The sequence below is a fragment of the Carassius carassius genome, chromosome 9 (genome assembly GCF_963082965.1).
Source record: "Carassius carassius chromosome 9, fCarCar2.1, whole genome shotgun sequence".
Taxonomy (NCBI): domain Eukaryota; kingdom Metazoa; phylum Chordata; class Actinopteri; order Cypriniformes; family Cyprinidae; genus Carassius; species Carassius carassius.
The window spans coordinates 6,922,337-6,946,119 of record NC_081763.1 but is presented as its reverse complement, the minus strand read 5'-3'; the positions used below and the strand labels follow the sequence as shown (position 1 = coordinate 6,946,119).

General features: G+C 38.0%; 1 protein-coding gene across 1 annotated transcript; it reads left to right on the top strand.

The window, feature by feature from the left end:
* Positions 1 to 9,282: 9,282 nt before the first annotated feature.
* On the top strand, positions 9,283 to 15,540 carry LOC132148811 (neuronal pentraxin-1-like). The gene is made up of 5 exons (XM_059557529.1): positions 9,283 to 9,808; positions 10,403 to 10,610; positions 12,293 to 12,537; positions 12,827 to 13,006; positions 14,267 to 15,540. Exons 1-5 carry the CDS (start codon positions 9,368 to 9,370, stop codon positions 14,486 to 14,488), a joined length of 1,296 nt encoding a protein of 431 aa, XP_059413512.1. The 5' UTR covers positions 9,283 to 9,367; the 3' UTR covers positions 14,489 to 15,540.
* Positions 15,541 to 23,783: the final 8,243 nt, after the last annotated feature.

Sequence of the window (23,783 nt, the reverse complement as noted above, 5' to 3'; positions counted from 1 at the left end):
AACTATGGATTCAGGAAACACAGATTGTTGAAATATGCTGATAATGACGGTTAGTTGGCTAATGATGCTTTTGGGAAAAACACCCCTGAAGTTATTTTTCCACCACATGCATGACATAATGAACGGCAGTTCTACTCAATATGGTGTGAATGACAAAAGTGCAACAAAGTTTCTACATTTTCAGGAACCAGTTGTAACTAGCTTAGTTAGTATCTTCAACACTGCATTGTACTATAGTAGTGAATCCCTTAGCATTCCTTTAAAATGAGCTTAAAACGCCTAAATCATGCAGTGGACTGCGGATGGTACAGTTAAGCAGCAAGTTAGGTAGCTGTTCAGGAAATGCACCACAGGCATGACGTCCAGCGACAAAATTTCCAACAGAATTTTGAATGAATAAGATGCAGATGTCTATATGGCATCATGCCATTTAAGTGTAGACTTTGTAGAGTCAAGAATATGTCAAGAATATTTTTTAAATGCAAGTGTCAATTGCATGGTTGCTTTGAATTCAATTAACTTCTGGACATATCATTGAACTGACTACAGCAGATTATTCACATAATTTAAGACCTCTGGGACTGATTACTTTGCATTTTCAAGGGTGTTTTCAATTTATTACAGTTGCCTGCAATGCGTAAAAAAAAACTTGAGAAGGGATCTCAGAAAATGACAAAAAATATGAAATATTTTGAATGGCCAATAACCAGTTTGGCACCTGTATGTGAATCTGTTTATGTAGCTGTGCAAGAAAAAGCTTGACTGTCACAGGTTGCCAAAATATAATCATTAGACTGATAGAGGAGGATTCACCCACAGTGCTGCTATCAGCCCAGCTTTTACCCAACAAGGAAATGGAGAAGTTAAAAATATATATCTATGCTGATGTATATGGACAACAAGTCCATATACATTATGGACTTGTATATACATATATACGTTATTTTACGTCACTTCCTGTTTGTTGTTGGCGGCTGTACTGCGTTTGAGCTCCGTCACTATATTCTTTTCATTGACTATTTTTAACTCAAAAAACAATTTTATACATCATCGTTTCCGTTTATATAACGTGTGAATATATCCTCTATTGTATTCTACAACAAAAACAATCAGAGCGCCTCGCTATCACTAGTTTTATTTTGATCTCCCGGGTCCGCTATTAGCTTTTAGCCCGTTAGCATCAGCGGCGTGGTTGCAGCTAACTGCGCTAACATTGCTAATACTCTATTCACACACATTACCACTGCTGTACTCACTGTTACTTGCTTTAATGGCGGATGAATATCTCCACTCTGTGCAGCTCGAGCTCGAGGCCGTGGGAAAGCAGATTCGCGACCTGGAGGTAAGGCAGGCCCAGCTGAGAGAGCGGAGAACCGCGCTGGAATCATCCCGGGCTGACGCTCACAAGTCCGGGGTAAGTATACAGCGATCTGTTAACAGTCCCACCACGTCTACTCCGTGTGTTTCTCTGCACAGGCCCGGTGCACCCAGGACGCGATCTTCCCAGATGTCCTTCACTGCGACGCCGGGACACCACGGACCCTGGGTGCATCCACAGCGGAGGACGCGAGCCGGGTCCCGGGCGACGACTTCTCCCCCTCCTGCCTTCGACATCTCCATCCGGAACCGCTTCGCTCCCCTCCGCGAGACAGGACGCGACGCTGTGATCATCGGAGACTCCATCGTCCGACACGTAAGTGCTACGTTAGCCGAAGGTAAAGTGCACACTCATCGTTTGCCTGGTGCTCGTGTTCTCGATGTTTCTGCGCAGATACCCGCGATCCTGAAGGTCGACGAGAGCCCCAGAGCGGTCGTGCTTCACGCCGGGGTTAACGACACCACGCTGCGGCAGACGGAGACGCTGAAGAGGGACTTCAGCAGCCTGATCGAGACGGTTCGCAGCACGACGCCCGCGGCGACGATCGTCGTGTCAGGACCACTGCCCACGTATCGACGAGGACACGAAAGGTTCAGTAGACTTTTTGCTTTAAATGAATGGTTGTTGTCATGGTGTAAAGAACAGAAACTGCTATTTGTTAATAACTGGAATCTTTTCTGGGAGCGTCCTAGGCTGTTTCGCGCTGATGGATTACACCCCAGCAGAATCGGAGCGGAGCTGCTCTCTGACAACATCTCCAGGACACTTCGCTCCATGTGACTAGTAAGACAATTCTCTAATAACTATTATGATGAGTTTTGTTCCACCCGCTTAAATGATAAAAGTACTTGTGCTGTAAAAACTATTAAGACTGTGTCTGTTCCCCGAATAGTGAGGTCAAAATATAATGTAGGATCTAGAAAAAATCTTATCGTAATTAAACCAGAAAAATGTAAAGTAAATGAACAAAAACAATTTTTAAAGTTTGGGCTCATAAATATTAGATCACTCACACCCAAAGCAGTTATTGTAAATGAAATGATCACAGAAAATAGTTTTGATGTACTCTGCTTGACTGAAACCTGGCTAAAACCAAATGATTATTTTGGTCTAAATGAGTCTACTCCACCAAACTACTGTTATAAGCATGAGCCCCGTCAGACTGGTCGTGGAGGAGGTGTTGCAACAATATATAGTGATATTCTCAATGTTACCCAGAAAACAGGATACAGGTTTAACTCTTTTGAAATACTTTTGCTAAATGTTACACTGTCAGACATGCAAAAGAAATCTAATGTATCTCTTGCTCTGGCTACTGTGTATAGACCACCAGGGCCGTATACAGAATTCCTAAAAGAATTTGCAGATTTCCTCTCAGATCTTCTAGTTACAGTTGATAAGGCGCTAATCATGGGAGATTTTAATATTCACGTTGAAAATGCAAATGATACATTAGGACTTGCGTTTACTGACCTAATAAACTCCTTTGGAGTCAAGCAAAATGTCACCGGGCCCACTCATCGTTTTAATCATACACTAGATCTAATTATATCGCATGGAATCGATCTTACTGCTATAGATATTGTACCCCAATGTGATGATATTACAGACCATTTCCTTGTATCGTGCATGCTGCGTATAACTGATATTAACTATATGTCTCAGCGTTACCGTCTGGGCAGAACTATTGTTCCAGCCACCAAAGACAGATTCGCAAATAACCTGCCTGATCTATCTCAACTGCTATTTGTACCCAAAAATACACATGAATTAGACGAAATTACTGACAACATGGGCACTATTTTCTCTAATACATTAGAAGCTGTTGCCCCCATCAAATTGAAAAAGGTTAGAGAAAAACGTACTGTGCCATGGTATAACAGTAATACTCACTCTCTCAAGAAAGTAACTCGTAGTCTTGAACGCAAATGGAGAAAAACTAACTTGGAAGTTTTTAAAATTGCATGGAAAAACAGTATGTCCAGCTATAGACAGGCTCTAAAAACTGCTAGGGCAGAGCATATCCACAAACTCATTGAAAATAACCAAAACAATCCAAGGTTTTTATTTAGCACAGTGGCTAAATTAACAAATTACCAGACGCCACCTGATTCAAATATTCCACCAACGTTAAATAGTAATGACTTTATGAATTTCTTCACTGATAAAATAGATAACATTAGAAATACAATAGCGAATGTAGATTCTACAGCGTCTAACACTTCAGTTTCATCCATCGCACCCAAAGATAAACTGCAGTGCTTTACAAATATAGGACAGGAAGAGCTAAATAAACTTATCACTGTATCTAAACCAACAACATGTTTATTAGATCCTGTACCCACTAAATTACTAAAAGAGCTGTTACCTGTAGCCGAAGAACCGCTTCTCAATATCATTAACTCGTCGTTATCTTTAGGTCACGTCCCAAAACCATTCAAGCTGGCGGTTATCAAGCCTCTTATTAAGAAACCAAAACTAGATCCTAGTGTACTGGCAAATTATAGGCCTATTTCAAATCTTCCATTTATGTCTAAAATTTTAGAAAAAGTTGTGTCTGCTCAATTGAGCACCTTCCTGCATAAAAATGATCTGTATGAAGAATTTCAGTCAGGTTTTAGGCCCCACCATAGCACAGAAACTGCACTTGTTAAAATTACAAATGACCTGCTTCTTGCGTCAGATCAAGGCTGCATCTCATTTCTAGTCTTACTTGATCTTAGTGCTGCGTTCGACACCATAGATCATGACATACTCATAGATCGATTACAAAACTATACAGGTATTCAAGGGCAGGCTCTAAGATGGTTTAGATCCTACCTGTCCGATCGCTACCATTTTGTTTACTTAAATGGGGTGTCATCTCATTTATCATCAGTAAAATATGGAGTGCCACAAGGATCCGTCCTAGGTCCCCTTCTATTTTCAATATACATGTTGCCCCTTGGTAATATTATTAGAAAATACGGAATAAGCTTCCACTGTTATGCTGATGATACTCAGCTATATATTTCAACGAGACCAGATGAAACTTCCCAATTATCTAAGCTAACAGAGTGTGTTAAAAATGTAAAAGATTGGATGACAAATAATTTTCTCCAATTAAATTCAGATAAGACAGAGATATTAATTATTGGACCAAAAAACACCACACAGAATCTTGTAGATTACAATCTGCAACTAGACGGATGTACTGTTACTTCCTCTACAGTCAGAAATCTGGGTGTTATATTAGACAGCAATTTGTCTTTTGAAAATCATATTTCCAATGTTACAAAAACTGCATTCTTCCATCTTAGAAACATTGCCAAGCTACGAAACATGTTATCTGTTTCTGATGCAGAAAAGCTAGTTCATGCATTCATGACCTCTAGACTGGACTATTGTAATGCACTTCTAGGTGGTTGTCCTGCTTCGTCAATAAACAAGCTACAGGTAGTCCAAAATGCAGCAGCTAGAGTCCTTACCAGGTCAAGAAAATATGATCATATTACCCCAATTTTACAGTCTCTGCACTGGCTACCTATTAAGTTCCGTATCTGTTACAAATTATCATTACTTACCTATAAGGCCCTAAATGGTTTAGCTCCTGCGTACCTAACTAGCCTTCTACCACGCTACAACCCATCACGCACCCTAAGGTCACAAAACGCTGGACTTTTGGTAGTTCCTAGGATAGCAAAGTCCACTAAAGGAGGTAGAGCTTTTTCACATTTGGCTCCCAAACTCTGGAATAGCCTTCCTGATAATGTTCGGGGTTCAGACACACTCTCTCTGTTTAAATCTAGATTAAAAACGCATCTCTTTCGCCAAGCATTCGAATAATGTATCTCTTAAATTGTGAGTGTAGTTGCATCTGCATTTTTATTCTTTAGCTTGGGTTAAACTAATTTTACTTTGTTGGATCAGCAGCTATGCTAATGATGTCTCTATCTTGTTTCTATGTTTTGCCACGGGATTTACATCCCGTGGTAACTAGGATTTACACAAGCTCCAGTCTGGATCCAGAACACCTGAGAAGAGATGATGCTGACCCTCAGAGGACCCCAGATGATCCTAACCTTGAATCAACAAACAGAACTAACAATTATTGCTACATGTGTGACTGCATCATATAATTACTATTAATTAATAATATTGATAGTTCATCATCTAGCTGACTACGTCTTGTATTATTATTATTATTTTTAATTTTCTGTAAAGTTGCTTTGTAACGATTTGTATTGTAAAAAGCGCTATACAAATAAACTTGAATTGAATTGAATTGAATTGAACAAGTGAGATGTGTCATGTAAGTCTCATAAAAGGCCCACAGAGCTCTCCTCCTCACAGTTAATGTCATCAGATAATTGAACCTCTTGTTTTAATGTGCTCTGAGATGAGCCCTTATCTGAGTTTCATGTGATGATGGTCAATAAGTGCTTGTCGAGTAATGGCAAAGCACCTTATCTTACATAAAGAGCTGAAACTGTGACTTGCCACTTCCTCTTTACTTTGCGCTGCCTCTTCATTTCATAAAGGAAAACTCAGATCTTTAAAAAATTATTTTAACTTGTGCTATATCCTGAAGTGGACACTACGATGAATGCTGCCAGCATGACCAATGTCTGAGGCACATATGCAAAAACTACAATCCAATTGGTCCAAGTGGCCTGTGACATCATTGGCAGGTGTCCAGAAGTATAAAAGCCAACTGCTGAATACGTGAAAACGTTTGTTGTCTTTTTAAAATTTTAAAAGCTGCCTATCTGTTAGCAGTGTGTACTCTGTATCTGAAACCTGGCAAGCATTTCAAGAAGTGTCTGCCTCCGTGTCAGAATTGTTTGACACCTGAGGACACACATGACTTGTGCGTTATGTGCCTGGGTGAAAAGCAAGAGTATCTGGTGCTCGAGGGCTCTGAGGATTTCACTATGCTGAAGCTCCGATCATGTTGGTCTCGAGGGAAGAGGGGCAAGCGTCTGTGCCTAACGGGTCGGGTCCCACTGCTGCTGAGGCACGGCAGAAATCAAATCAGGTTGAGCTTGTGGAATGGTTAGAGAAAGGTTAGCATCTTTCCAAAACTCAAACCGCAAGCTTGAGTGCAGCTTGGGATCCAGACACTCTTTCTTTACAGTCATCTGATCCCGATAGCACGCTGCTGGGCTCTTCTAGTCAGAATTATGATGAAGAGATTAATGGGTTTGGTGACGACAGTGAAAGTGATTCAGTCATTCCCACTTCTGGTAGCCCTTTCCTAGGTACATCTGAGGATAGCTATGTGCTAGCTCAATTACTTAAGGTCTCCCTGAGCCCTTGCCTGAACAGTGCTATCTCCCCTGCTTAAGCTGTTAGTCCACTTTCTGTGACAGTTTTTGAAGGAAGGTCTTACCTGGCTATCTGATGCTAGTTGTATATGGTTTATCTTGGTCTATGAGACCTTCATGAGACTTTTAGGGTATAGCTATGTGAGGATAGCTGTATTCTAGCTCAGCAGCTACTCACCTTACTTGGGCTTTAAGTAGCGATCACTTTGAGCTCTTATCAAGAAGTTTTTTTTTTCTGTTTGCCTTGTGTATTCAGGCTAGTTTTATTCACATATTAAAGCTATCTGAGGATAGTTGTGTTTTTACATTGGGTTAGGCTGTTCCCCTTAATCGAATCAGGTCCAGGGCATCAGTGGCTTTTCCCCATTCTGAGGAAAGGTTAGATAAGTGTCTGTCACCTCCCTAGTCTCTTACCGGGTGGACAGGCATGCGCCTCAGCATGTTATAGTTGGAATTTAGTTCCCCATAGTTTCTGCTAGAAGACACAGCACAAGTTCCCTAGAAGGGGAATGTCTTGGGTTATGCATGTACCCATGGTTCCTCAAGAGGGAACAAGATGTTGTTTCCCTTTGCCATGCCTTTGGTCTGCCTGTTTAAACGGCATAAATGCATAAAAGCATGATAAAATGTAAAACATCTATTATTTGTAGAAGCAAAATGCATTTAAATAATAATAATAATAATAATAATAATAATAATATCCAAACATAAAAATTTTAAATTAATTTAATCAGCGCTGGGTAGATTACTCTTAAATTGTAGCCAAATTACATGACCAAAATTTTAGTTAATCTAATCCATTATATTTCACATTTTACATCCATAATTTGATTACTTTTGAATTACTTTTAGATTACTTTTGATCTATCCAGTTTATCACATTGATTTAGGATAACTTTGTACCATATAAAAATGCAAAGAGAAAGAAAAATCAAAATAAAACACTTACTAAAAATGATTTAATATTTAATTTGTTTACCTGCATGTGCTATGGTCATTTACCAGTTATTTTTCATTTATTTATTTATTTGTGTTTGTTCTGCAAATCAGGGTGTTTTTTGTTAAATTTGTTGTTTCATTTATTACATTATTTTAGTGGTATGCGTGTTACCCTAATACTCGTTTGTGTAGGTAATAATGTGCATTAGCTATGAGTTTATTAGATCTGATTCATGGAATGGCCAGTCCAACATAATGCATTTTGGTGTTCACACTGCAACACTGAAAAACGCTAACAGTGTGATGTCATGAGAGATGTGCAATATCACACAAGCATGGCCATTGTCAGAGTAGTCTATAGCTGCTGCAAATAGATTTTGCAGCCATCTGCAGCAGCATATCCTTAAACTACTCAATGACAGAACTGCTGGAACTGATGTTACCATCAGTGATGCACTGCATGGGTGCGTGCTGCGGTAGAGGATCAATAATCGTTGTGATACTGCAATTAGGCTTTATCACTAATTAAGGTGTAATCTTCACAAGTCTTTTCATACACCCATTTAGTGAAGTGGACAAAGCAGACAGGAAATGGCAACATAATGTTTCTAAATCAATACAGAAACATTATACAGTCTGTTAATTTGATACCATAGAAGCTCATGTTATTGCTAAGTTAACCAGACATTATTTTTTTTTAATATATTTTCAGTATAAAGTATTAGTATTTATATCTGTGATAAAAGATTTCTAGATCCTCTTTTATACTCAATAAATGTAAATTGATTTTATTGCATTTTTATTAGACAAATGCTTATAAAAAATAAAATAAATAAAAAATAATGAGTTCCAGTTTTCCCAGTTAATGCAACAATGATAAATAATAAATAAGCTTTCTGTGAAAATATAACAGTGCTTTTTCTGATGAGCAATTGTCCAGTCTTTGTTTCTTTTCTTAAGAAAAATCTGGGTGGTTAAAGAAAATAATGTGCTCTGGTAACTTAACTTGTTGGTTTAATTGCATATGTTATGATTTTTCAAATAAGAAATTCTGGGAATGTCCCTTTCCCCATAAATTAATAATTATATACACTGAACAAAAAAGTGTTTCATTCATCCAATAAAAAAAAAAGTAGTTTAAAGATTTACATCTATATTTTTTTCAACTCGAGCCAATGAAAAATAAATAACGTGCTCCTAAAGTAAAGTTACATTTATTTATTTTTCATTGGCACAAGTTAAATAATATAGATGTGAATCATTACCCTATTTTTAATTTTATTTTATTGGATGAATGAAACCTTTTTTAAATAAACATAATTTCAACAATACTATAAAATATAGGCCTATCTATCTATCTATCTATCTATCTATCTATCTATGTTTTTTAAGTGTAATTTTATATTATTATTATTATTATTATTATATATTTTTTTATTATAATTTTTTTTTTTTCGCAAATACGAAAATCTCCCAGTGATTGTGTGGAATTAATTGAGCTTTAGAAAACTGAAAACCCGTCCGCTGGGGTAAAAACTAGTTTTATTGACTTACTGGATGTTTTTTCTGCTTTAATATCCAGGGGCGGGAGATCACGATCAGGCGCGTGATGCAGCTCACCGCCGCAGATGCGCGTGCTATATAAAGCCCGAGCGCACCACAGCCAGATTACAACCACAAGCTGTCAGACAGAGAGAAAGAGTGCTGCTACTTGTCCAGAAGAGACTTCGGAAGCAAACACGCCATGGAGGCTGGAGCGAGAGGGATGCACTGGAAACTTTTGATACTTTCTTGTCTTTTGGCGGACGGGATGAGCCAGGACTTTGGACAGACCCAGTTCATTTGCACGTCCGTGCCCAAGGATATGGACATATGCGCCGCCACACTGCAGAACAGCGTGCCCGGAGAGGATCTCAAGAGCACGGTCATGCAGCTGAGAGAGACGGTGCTGCAACAGAAGGAAACAATCATGAATCAGAAGGAGACCATCAGGGAACTGACTTCTAAGCTGACAAGGTGCGAGAGTCAGAGCGCGTCCGAGCCCGGAGACGCGAGGGGCGGCGCACGACGCAAGGAAACGGGCTCTAAGAACACAATGGGGGATGTGTCGAGGGGTCCGACCGACACACTGGCTCAACTCTCGCGGACTTTACAGTCACTCAAGCAGAGGCTGGAGAACCTGGAGGTATGTCTGTTGTCCTGGAGCGCTTTCTTCCATGTCGAAAACAGTGGATTTATTTGAGAACGCAGGTAGAACTGTGTCGAGCTTCTCACAACTTTATTTTATTTTAGAACATATTAGCTCACTATATCTGTAATAAATAAGTGCCAAACAGTGGCGCATAATCCCCTTTTAAAAGACGCATTACTCCAGACTGTAGACAATACAAAAAAATAAAAAATAAAACGAAGATTAAAATAAAATAGATAAATAATAAAATAACTATTGCAAATCTTCAATACCATTGATTTGGCCGCGCTTAAACACTAAATATTTAAGCGTATTGTAACTGTTTTTGTTGTTGTTAATGAACATCATAACGGACAATTGTTATGCATGTAATAATAATAATAATAAAAAATAAAACGACTTTTTGACATGCAAATTTAATGTTAATTAATATGAAATAATATTTGACTAATATGTAACTTTAATTATTTGGCTATGAAACACGTTTTTCATAGCAGCAGTGCACTTGTTTAAGGTTCTTTAACAGTGACCTAAGCGTTTTTAAATCTAACGTTTCTCTCACAAATAGATGTTCTCATCTTTCTTTAGCAATTTAGCCGGACTAACAACTCCGTCCAGGCGAACAGCTTGAAGGATCTTCTACAGAACAAGATCGACGACCTGGAGAAGCAGGTCCTGTCCCGTGTGAACGGTTTGGAGGAAGGAAAGCCCGGGCTGCGCAACGAGAGCGAGCAGCGCGGGCGCGTCGACTCCACTCTCACCTCACTGCACCAGAGAATAACCGATCTAGAGAAAGGTAACCATTCGCATTTCTGCTCCACCGATCACATACATGTTGTGGAGAGGCACCAGGCGCTTTCATGACCTGGTTTTCCTGCGGGGAAAATATTCTTGTAGATGCCAGCGTGGATAATGAATTGCCGTAGTGTCGCAGGAGAGGAGGGGGTCCACAGAGCTGCATTGCTTTGCATATCCAATCCCACCCAACCAGCTTTATAGCATGATTTACAGATCGGACCCAGAGAGTTTTTGCAAGCTCATGACTTTTGTGAATTTCAAATCATGTCTTTCTCAGTCATTAAAATGCTTAATGTCCCACAGCCTTTTAAAAGGCATTAATAGTAAAGGGATTTTCATCATTTACTCGCCACCATTTCATTTCAAACAGATAAGACTTTCTTTCTCCTGTGAATTACAGAGATACTTTGCCAGAATGTCTACTCTGAGCTTTACCATTCAAACAGATGCCTGCAGCAATTCACATCGTCAAGCTCCAAAATGGACAAAAAAGTAGTCTCATGTTCTGTACTCCCACTCATTCCAAGCCATATCTGCATTGAACATTTCAAAATGTACTGTATTTGCTGGAAATCATCTGTAGTGCACAAATTTGATATGACTAATTCAATGATTAATTGATCAAAGCAATTGGTAATGAAAACAGGGAACTAATATGGAACTTAATGCATTTGAAATGAGGCAAGGTCAGATCGAGCTGCAACGGAAAAGTGTGCAACACAAGTTGTCAAAAGCATGAGAGCACTTTAGATTAATTGCTTCCAAGAAGTTAATAAGCATATAGTTTAATGCAGCTGAGCTGCTATTTCAGCTTGTGTTGTCCTAGTTGTCCTCGGTTTGTCCTAGTGCATACAGTAAAAAACATTTTATTGTTATTCTTATCTGTATATAAGATAAGAATAACTGGTTTTTGATATATATATATATATATATATATATTTTTTTTTTAAATCAGTTTTACATGCTAGTAACTATATTCACTCATGGGATCATAATAAATAGTCTAAAATGTATAGAAAAGAAATAACAGTAATGTGTTACAATGTTCAGAAGAATTTGTTTAGTTGAGGACATTTTTTCAATAAATATTTTTTTTTATGTAATTAATTGAATAAATAAATAACATTAACTGATTGTAAACAATGTTTTATATCTTGATACGCTATGTTTAAACACATACGCATACAAATTAGATTTGAGAGGCATAGTAAATGAAAATAATTTCTTAAATTGCAGTCTAGCATGCAGAGAGGTACAGTAAATGTAACATGCAAATGTCTTCCACGGAAGAGAGAATATTGTGTGAGTTTGGAACAACTGGAGGGTTAGAAAACTGTGTGAAAAAATATAATTTTTGTTTGAACGATTTCTCTACCTCAGTAATGATGGCAATTAATCGTGGCTTTTACTCCTCGTTACTAGCATCAAGCACAAGTGTAGAAATAAATGAGAGGAGGGAGGGTCCCAGGTGGGTTAATAGCACTAGAGTGCTTGTCTTTCCACAGGCAAAAACAACCAAATAAATCAATAAAGTTTTTATATATGAATATCCCCTAGAAATATACCTTATATACACATGATACCGATTTTGTACGTTGCCCTTTTTAGTGCTATACTGTAGACTGGAATCAGAGGAATAATTATTTGAATGTATTCATATATTTATTTTTTTAATAACAGGCCAAAAGGATAACAGACCACTGGATAAATTTCAGCTGACGTTCCCTCTGAGGACCAACTACATGTACACTAAAGTCAAGAAGAGTCTTCCGGAGATGTACGCCTTCACTGTGTGCATGTGGCTCAAGTCCAATGCCTCTCCAGGAGTGGGAACACCTTTCTCATATGCAGTCCCTGGACAGGCCAATGAACTGGTTCTTATTGAATGGGGAAACAACCCAATGGAGCTGCTTATCAATGACAAGGTATGTCATTGAGAAAAATATGAATTGCCATTAGGGAAATTTAGGAATGCATGGTTTTTCTTCATGTTTAAATTAATAGTTTTCTTTGTTTTCTGTAAATGAGATAGATATGCTGACAGGCAGATTGGTATGATGTTGCTAGATGGTATCTAATGTGTTGCTAGAATCTGTTGCTTGCTAAGATGTTATGCTAGTATGATTTGTCAATTTAGTTTAGATACAAACTGGTCTGCATCAAAATGAACATGATGTTTAAGTGTCTTCTGGTTTTTGCCCTCTATTGATGCAGGTTGCTAAGCTGCCTTTCCTGATCAATGATGGGAAATGGCATCACATTTGTATCACATGGACCACTCGGGATGGAGTGTGGGAAGCTTACCAGGATGGTGTAATGAGAGGAAATGGGGACAGTCTGGCCCCATACCACCCAATCAAACCACAAGGGGTATTGATTCTGGGACAAGAGCAGGTATGCATCCTCTGTTTAATCTTAAATTCACTCATCAATATGCCAAAGTATGGCGTGGTAGTTCAGGATGTTACACAACAATGATTTAATAATGTGTAAAGAATATACAGTGGCTCTGTTCCAAAAGTGAGCTGCCCACGTAGCTGTATTTTAAACCAATGTAGGCTTACACTCAGGCATAGTCTGTTCCAAAAGTTAGGAAGCTATAAACTAAACTGCTAAACTGCTGTTTTTTTAATACCTAGTTTTGGCTAAATTTAAAGGCAGCATTGCATGTGACCGTTTTATACAAAGCAGTGCCATAATGCATTGAAGCTAGGGGTGTGCGATATTGCCAAAAAATAGTATCTTGCTATTTTTGGAGAATTATTATTATTTTATTTTTTTATAACGATAATTAAACAACTTTGTACTGGTACCTTGGCTGGTTTAAATATGACAATAAAATCACCAGTAGATGGCGGCAAGTACCTGTCTTAAAAAGTGATTCACTGAATCATTCATTCAAACTACTCATTCAAAAAAACTGATTCATTCAGAAACGAAGTAAGCGACGGTCAATAAAACTCACTCGAATGTATTACTAAATTACTTCTTGTTTTTTGAACTGTTTTATAAAATTAATGCCACATTTGTGATAGTGTTCAAGTGCCGATATTCGGGAAAACGGCACACTTGCTTGTGCGATATATTTAAAAAATAGAAATCTGCACAAGTATGTTTTTACTTTTGTAACTATGAATTATATATTATATAACTGAATACTAATAAGTTTAATCACGCAGTGAATGCTTTTGGAGTCTAAAGATGTTTTTTTATTATTATTATTATTTTTTGTTGCATATACTCGATAATGTTAGCTCACACATCATTAAACCAGAGATTACTATATTACCTTAGATGACAAATATTGCACGCAGATTTATGCTTTCTGTTGGTCAACATATCAGATATTTTGCCCTGATCTGAAATTCCTGATCATGTGGATTCCTATTGATTTCACCTTTGAAAAATCTGCAATTATAAGAAAATCTCTTTGAAAACAGTCCATTCTAAAACACTCTATAAAACAACCAATAGACAAGAGTTTGGCCCATCTGAAATGCATAGACCTTCAAAAACGCCTGTAGGGATGAAAAGCACAAATTAATCTTTTATGGGCAGATTAGCTTCAAAGGTTAACAGGGACCAATCATATGCCTTTGAAGGCATTCAGCGTTTATTTGATCAGCATCTCAAATAAATGTTATCCACCTGCAGGATACTCTCGGTGGAGGGTTTGATGCTACTCAAGCGTTTGTCGGTGACATGGCGAATTTCAACATCTGGGACCGAAAGCTGTCCGTGGGAGAGATTTATAACCTGGCCACATGCAGCAGCAAAGCACAAGTAGGGAACGTCTTCTCTTGGTTGGAAACCAGCATTGAGGTCTACGGAGGGGCTTCGAAATGGACATTTGAGGCCTGTCGCCAACTGAACTAAAGAGCACAGTAATCTCCCAGCCAATGAGAGATATGAGTTTGTGAGTCTGTTACCAAATCATTCATCCTTAAAGAACATTTTCAATCAAGAACAAACACAGACATCAAAATCAACTGGAATTTTCTAGATGTTTCAATATTTCTTGTCTCTTAACACTTAAAACAATCACGTTTTTGTCATTTGTTTCTGGATCTTGAAGGCAAAAGCTGGTGTTGGTATTAGTTTGAAGGCACTGTGGTTCTGCACTTCTTTGGTTGTCTGTTGGGCAAGCAATGCCTTACCGGAAAACTACTTAACATGATATGGCTCAGACTTCCATCATTACATCCTGGATCATTAGACCACTTCCTTTGAAGAGGAAGCAATGTAGTCTCGCTGCAGATTTCTAAACCACTTAGGTTACTGTTCCCATCAGGATTATTAGATAGATCTACCCACTGCCTGGGATACTCACTGTGAACTTCGGATGTAGAATGTAAAACAAGCACAGCCGAGTGTGTTCTTTTCTCTTTTTTTTCATTCTTTTGTTCTGTCTCATCACCTCCTGCTTAAGCATTTTTTTTTTTTTTTTTTTTTTTGTTGGTGTGTATGTGTATGTGTGTGTGGGTTTGTAAAAAAAAAATAATAACTTGATAATTGCCAACATATTTCAAGCCTGGGTGCCTTGGGCTGTTGAAAAGATCAGATCTTGACACATTTGTCATTATTTGCAAAGTACTTCTATTTATCTCTTTCTTTCCTTGTATAACTACTGAAACGTTATGTTGATTACACCTCGTAACCATTCGAACGGCCTGCAAGAATAGGCTGGCAATTCAAAGTTGTTTTAATTGTGGCGTGTTCGGCAGGTGTTTGTATTTTTCAAGGAATGTTACGTGTACAGAAAACAGCATGAAAATCTAAATGCTGCAACAGCATCAATGAAAAAACTGCTTTTAATTAGCTCACTTTGGGTTGAGGTTTTATACTGTATTGTTATATGCTAAAAGCATGGCAGCACTGAAAGATGAAAAAGGTTTAAATTTTGTAATAAAATTGTTATATCAAAAATAGCAAGTGTGATAGTGCCTTTAAATAATTTGCAATGAACAAATGCATGTTTTGTACTGTTTGTACAGTCAATAGATAAGGGAAAAAATACACTACTGTTCTAAACACATTATAAATCTGATTGGAGCAAGTTTTCTTTGGTTCCGTGCTAAATATGCATGTGACAGTCAGTAAACAAACTCTGTGAGGCTAGGAGACCATTTTACCGGTAACATCTGATTTTCCAAGAATTTTGCTACACTTTTTGTCCAACAATCTATAACTCAATGCAAGCACTTCTGGCTATGCAAACTTGATATTATTCATTGCTGCATTCTAAAGTGTGTCAGAACACCATTTCATAACACAATGCAAGTACTGGTACTTCTTACAACATATTATAAAGCAGGCATTGTGTTGCCGCTTCTCATAGTTTCCAGCCAACTAGGGAAAAATTTACTTTTTAACACAGATGGCACTTAGTTACATTACGTTCTGCCGAATTCCCAAACATTTTGTCCCAGACCAAAATATTCAAGGCACAACCCTATAGCAACCCAATAGTAATGAGAAAACTGTTGATCTCTTCATTAAGTGGTTCTGTTCCAGAACATACAGATACTAGCAGTACATAACATTCACTCAGAAATATTAATGTTTATGACAGAATCTGATACATTCACCAAGATTAAATGGATTAAAAATACATTTCCAGAACATTACTAATGCTGAAAATCACTGTACTGCTGATTTAGAATTAATTATTTTTATCGAACTGCAATATTGAACTCATTCTCTTAGTGATTTAATGATCTTTCAGCTCAAACCTATGTAAAGGCACACCTGAAACCCAATCTTCTGTTCAACAAAGAAGGTATATTTTCCTTCCCTGGTTTCCAACATACTGTAACCCCAAGTTAAAATTCTGTGTATTTAAAAAATTAAGGTGATTCCACACATAGGTTTACAAAGAAACTGAACATTTCATTCAAAGGTGTCCACTACTGCTCTGGGAAAAGAGGGCAAAGACCCAGAACTGCTCAAGCAGAGGCACAAAGCAGATTAAAAATAACTCAGGGATGCTGGGTTTGAAATGAAATGTTTAGAAAGCTGCAACTGGAAAATAAAAGAAGAAGATAAATGAGCAAAAGAACAAACACTGGATGGTGAGTGACTGACAAGAGTACTCTAGACAAATGAGTTTCAGGGGTTTAAATCAAGGAAGAAAGCGCATGTGAAACACAGCAAATGAAAGGATGCTTGATGTCTTCTGTCAAGCATGAATGAAGTGTAATTGTATGGTGCTGCTGAGCTGGGAGATTGATGCAGAGTGCAAGGATCAAGAAAGGTTACCATTCTATTTCACAATGTCATGCCATCCCCTGTGGTCAGTGCTTGATTGGTTCAAATTTCATCATGCAGTAGTACGAAGATCTGATGCATACCTCTGAGCTACGCAAAACCTATTTGAGGAAGAAATGGGGAGTTTCTTAGAGTACTGTATTTGATGGCCTAGCCTGCACTATTGCCTGATTTAAACCATACTGAGCTCCTAAGGGACGCGCTTAAGTGTAAGGTCAGATTTGCTACAGAAGGCGTGGGTTGAAATTTTCCCTCAAAACCTCACAGCTAAAACATATCTGACAGCTGTTATAGCTGCAAATCTATCTATATCACAGTTCCAGTTTCCATCTAAACACGAACATGTTTAGGTAGTTCCAAGCTTTTGAATACTAGTGCACATCATTGTGTTCTAAATAACATACATTAGTGCTATTACTGGACATATTGTGTTTCCACCACATCATCCTTAAATATACGCCCTTCCCCCAACATATACATCTTCCAGCGTCCCTCCTATTCACAAGAGTATTGCACGGATATAAGATATCTCCACCTTGAAAGGACCTCAAACCAGACCATTACTGCTGTTTGTGCTTCCATCTAAGATCTAGTGCTGAAATCTAAGCATAGTAAACTGACCCAAGCTTCCATACAGCAGCTACCGCACATCCAACACAATCTCATGCAAAAACATAACTATGATGTAGTCATTTTAAATGAATTTTTACAATATGAAACGCATGAAAACTGTGTAAAAGTTTAAGCCCCCTACATGCGGGGTGTAAGCAGATTGGCCAAAAGCATAGGAATAAGACTATACAAATTCGAACCAAACTTGTAACAAATTGTGTCGGCACATCTAGCCTGCCCTGATTAAGTAAGGTTTTTCACAATGGGTGTAGACTTTGATTAAATACCATTCAAATAAATGTACACATGTAATGCAAAGGTTGCTACGAAAAGTAAAGACTTTGATACACCAAAATGATAGTTGGTCATCAGCCCCTGGTTTGGCGTCTCAGTGCCTTAAGACGTCTTCTTTTGACCAAATTCTCAGGCAGCATCAAATTGTACCCCATAAAGCATTACAATCAATACAAGATCAGTCAAAATATTCACCAGAGATGGCAGATGAAGTGAAAAAATATATAATTTTATAATATTTATAATATTTCTGCTTTACCCAATTTCTCTGTGTGCATTTTAAATTATCACAACTGTATGAAGAACTACACTACCCCAAATTTTGAGTTACTGTCTGATACAGTGCTCCCAAACTTATGAGGTTCCATGTTGCTCAGGATGCTCTCTTTGAAGATGCTGCCTGCTAGGTTATGGAACAAAGTGTGTATTTTCTCTGTATCTTTACATCTTGCAGTCGATTTCTCCTCTGCGGGTGGAACGTAATGAATCTGCATTGGATGCAACAAGCTGGAGGCAACGTGCACAGCTGAAGTGAGTGAGATCGTAGAATCGCTCATTTTTGAGCAGAACTTCAAGTTTCACCAGTACATAAAGCATGCAACTATGCAGCAACAAACTCACATGCCCGCAGATATACATCCATGCCAGTCAGCCTGCTAGATCAACAGCTGCTTGTTTAGGCATGCATGGAAAACATTTGTCCAACTTCCTGCCAGCTAATTCTTAGATGACAATCTGGGTACCATCTTGCATATTAAAGAGACCCTTCCTAGAAAAGCATGTACATGGTGGCCTGTTTTTTCCAGTTGACCGAGGGGCCTGTGCAGGCTTTGCAAAGGCTGGAGCTATAATGGGATGCAGATTTTTTTCTTCTTTTGCTACCAGCACCTGATTAGAATTCCTAATCGCTGACATATCCCCTGGCTGCACTCTCAATGGTGAATGGGATAAATAGGACTCTGCCATGGTTTTATTGACACTGAGCCTGATCCATATAGATGTATCCTCACAGATGACCATTCTGGGTCAAGAGTGTCAGTAATGAAGGGGACAAATGGTTTTTCAGTCAATGAAAGAAATCTTCAAACATGTTGCAAGACAATACATCTATATCTATTAGGAGAGTGAGGGTATATCAATGTGTCACAATGATTCATCTGTTCCTTGATGAACCTTTTCATCCACAGCTTTATCAGTGCCCTGATTGCCCATGAGAACAGCTTGAAGGAAGCAGTGAATTTCCCAGAGGAGCTGCAGAATGGTTATTCGAAATCGTTTCGACTCCCCACAAATCATTACAGATGATTTAGACATATAATCTGAGCTCATTTCAGATTTTGAGAGTTTATTGACTGTGGAAACTGAATGAAAGCTGGTTTACACAGATTCAGGCAAATTGTTTTATTTGACCTAAGATGTTTTAGAAGTATTGTATGAAGATTATTCTTACAGAAGTTAGTGTTGGTCACATTTTCATGGTTATTGTAGTGTTTTATTCAATATTGCATATACAATGATCTGCAACATTACAAAAGTTCAACCATCAAATGAGTAATTTCAAATATATTTAAATACATGTCAAACAAGAATCACTGGAAATTGCATTAAATTATATTTGAGTTTAAATTCTTGTTAGTAAATATTCAGTACACCATAACCATATTTCAATTAAAAAATTAAAAATAAAGTCACACTTAAGTAAAAGAAATACAAACAACAACAACAACAAAAAAGCAAAGATCAGCTATACTATTAATGTAATCTGTAATATTTTCATTTAATTGACATGCAAATATGTGTCTGAAAACATTACATTCAGTTCACACACACACACACACACACACACACACACACACACACACACACACACACACACACATATATTTAAAGTATATTATTTCTGTAATAAGCAGTCTTTTTAAGTGTATGATAAAGTGTACTTATTTTCCACAAGGGTGTATAGATGAAGAAACTCTCACACAGGCTACGTTCACACTGCAGGGCTTAATGCTTAATTAAATTTTTTTGAAAAAATTCGATTTTTTTTGCAAGGCCGTTCACATTTCCAATTAAATGCGACCTTTTGTGATCTCCTGTGTGAACGTGAAATGACCCAGAAGTGATCCGCATGCGCAGAAGAGTACTCAACGGCCAACGACGTCACTCGTTGTTTATGGAAGTAGCTAAACATGGATGTCAACAACAGTGTAGTCAACAGTGGAGCTTGTTTAGCAATATTAAAGTTATTTAAGCAGCATCGTCCGCCATGGTTGTTGTTTATCTTCTTATTCCCGCCTACTTCAATGCAGAATTATGACCTTTGTAGAGTATCAATGACGTACGGGTCGGATACATGTGACCTGGCCGTTCAGACGGAGGTCCCATTTCAAAAGATCGGATACGTATCGGATTCAGGACGACATACCCAAGTGGCCTGGGTCGCATTTGAAAAGATCGGATCTGTGTCGTTCAGACTGTCATGAAAAGATCAGATACAGGATGCATAGGGGCAAAAAAATCGGAATTGGGTCGTTTCAGCCTGCAGTGTGAACGTAGCCATACTGTATGCTTAAGCAGTGTTGTTCTGTCAGTAAGAAATCCAGTCAGTGTTGGCACACAAAAAATAGCTATCAATCAACACAATCCATAATCCCATTTCCGCTCCTCTCTTCTCGCCTTCACTTCTGCACTCATTCTCAACACTCCATACAAACTTCATGAATAATTGATGTCATTCCAACAGGGGAAATTTGTTTCTGATGCAAGGCATCATGCCAGCTCTTGACAGTCCACTCCGTGTTCAGGGCAGAAGACAAAAGTCCTTTGGGAAAACTTCAGACAAGGACACTTTAAGGACCTTCTCTTCAGTTTAACTAGGCAAAGTAGATATTCAACAGATAAATCAAATTACCTTTGCATATACTGCAGACACTCATTTGGTTGTACACTTGGTCTCCAGAGGTGAACTGAAAAACTGTTCCTGTGCATCATTCTAACTGAAAGGGATCCCATAACTGACAAATCTGGACATGACTGGATCTCAGTTGAGTTAGCTAACAACATGCCACTTTAAAGCATATTCATACAACTGTCAAGTTCATAAAAAAGACATGCACAAATATTGAATATAATAAAAGGGCGATGCATAATATGCAGGCCGATAGGTCCTAACTCAGTCTAATATAATCTCATCATTATTCTCCAGGTGCAGATGACTGTTTTCTGTTGTATCAGCATCCAATGAGCTTGCTTCTCAACATTAAAATACTTGGCTAGTGTTTGCCGTAACAGTTTGCAGCATGCTTCAGAAACCCTCCACCCTCCCCAGCTCCACCTGTATAGATCAGCTACAGGGAAATTTCACATATGTTATAAGTGAAGCAGCAGTATTTCTAGCATGTTTAGAGCAGCATGTTGTGGACGTATTGGCAGTAGCAAGTCTCGGTAGTGTAGCAGATCTAATATGATTTGCACACTATAAGCTGTTCTCTTCAGAAGTACTACAGGTGTTGGACAGATTGTTATAAAGACAAGAAGCTATTCTCCTGCTTTGTAAGCTTCAGTGCGACTGGAGATAGAAAAGTTACAGGATATGAGATGCCGAAGCATCCTGGGAACATCAGAGATTTTAGTTCATGCTGGACTTTTACCTGCAGAGCTGGTATGGCATGATGTGTCTAAAAAATCAGTATAATTCTGCTGGAGACAATCAAAAATGAATTTACTTGTTTTGTACATAATGTGCCATCATCATTTAGAGATTCACATAGGCAAGGTCAAGAAATAACAAAATGGAAAATGCACAACTTATTCTGCCACTTTTTTTAATAATGATTGTGTAGTATCAGAAACATTTACTTCAACCCCCTTAACCATTGAAATAGCATTCCTTAATGCTTGTTTTAATTAAAAATGCTTTATTCTTCCCATTTGCTCTCAAAAATATAAGGTGACCAGTGACAGTAAAACACCAACAACTTTTCCTTCTTTTTACACAAATTTTGATTACAGAGCAGATTTTATGGACTGATAAACATTTATTTTTACACCGTTCCTTCTACAAATTCTATGTTATAACCTCTAAACACTTTTACCATAGTGCATGATTTGTAAACCAATACATTTTACATTTGCATCACATAATCAGCTCCATATGTATGGCTTTTTTGATATAGTAAACTTGCTCGTTAGCTCACCTGGTACAGCACTGCATTTGTGATGTGGATCACTCAAGTATGAGTCCTTTTAAAATTAAGCTAAAATGACATGGTTGCTTTAGCAAATGCATTTTTATCTCAAGTTTGCTTTTGTTGGCAGTGTTGGTTAGGTGTATGGTTAGGTTTAGTGTTCAAATGGGATAAAGCATTAACCTTTGATCGACACTCAATGGACATTTCCACTTCAACGATACATACAATATACAACTGATAAAATGTTGCCAGATTTACCTTGGATAAAACTGAAAGCACTTTTAGCACCACTCACTGGACATTTCACTTTGAAAGTTTCACAAATTCTGCAAGAAACAACATGAAATCATTTCGCAGAACTGTCGCCACAGGCATATTTTCCCAGTGAGCCTGGGTTGCTTTTGTTTATAGTTTACTGAATTATTTATATGATTCCTTATATGCTTCTATTATATATATACAAATCAAATAAAGAAGAAATTTGGGATTTTTTCACGCTGAAGCCATTACACAACAGATCCCAGTCCCCATTTTATTTGTTTTTGCTTCTTTAATGATGATTCATTTTGCTGCTTTGCTTAGTTAAACACTGTGTGCGTTGTGTTGTTGTCATCATTTTTATGGCTATATGTATTTATCAACTGACACCAAATGTATGATGATGCAAATATATTAAGTCACTAGGCATCAGCTGGCACCACAGGATAGATCCTCCACAGGTTTTATACAATTTTCCCATGATTTGGGCATCATGCCAACAGCACTACTCCATATTCAGGTCAGGCAAGAGCACAGGCAGCCATTTCTGAACAGTTAGTCATGCTCAGGAGAGAAACTTGCACGCAGATTTCCTGAGATTACCGGTGAGGCACGATAGGTCAATCGATCTTGTCAGTTCTGTTTATATCACCGTGGGTAAGCTTGTTCAATCATAATATAAGCTACATATTTTAACACTGCATTCCATTTAAAAATGACCACTCTTTCATATGATAAGTCTTCTTATTTCGCAGTTTGTCTTACATTAATGTCCTTAAGCAGATCAAAGCAGAACAGAGCTTCTGAGACTTAAAACTAGCCATCGAAAACACACAGTCAGCATGGATGTGTCCTCCAGGACCGACAAACGCAAAATAACTCACTGTGGGCAAACCGAGAAAGGCGTTATCCTGCTTAAAGTGCATGGGATTCACTCAAATATCCATGACCGAAATCCCCCCTCGGCCTCTTGAAGGGGTCGAGGACATTATGGGTAAAACCAAAGCGCACCCAAATGCAATGCCAAGCATTTGTGATAAACACAATATGTGTTGAATGTGGAACGTTTGTAGATTTATCACACTTAGGAAAGCATTGCAACTCCTTGCCAGATGATAAATGACTGCAGGAAAGCTAAATCTGGACAGATTAATCTACACGGGCCCATAGAAAACTCAGTAACTCTCAGAAGAGCTTCATTTGTTCAGGATTTTGTCATCACTCTTCAAAAGTTCACATTTAATGCTGCACTCTCAAATTTTTTACTCATTAAAATAGTTTAAAAAAAATACAAATAAAATAAAAAGTAGTTCTTCCAGGGGCGATTCTAGGATTTTCATTTTAGGGGGGCTCAGCCCCCAATGAGGATATGATGTAAAAAAAAAAATAGTTTATGCTCTAATGCTCATTATTAACTAGTTTCATTCATTCATCCAGTAACATGCATATGGCACAGTTTTATAATCACTGAGGTACCGAATGTGAGGTATTTAAGGGGGTTCGGGGGCATGCTCCCCTGAGAAAATTTTGATTTCTCTGATCTACATATG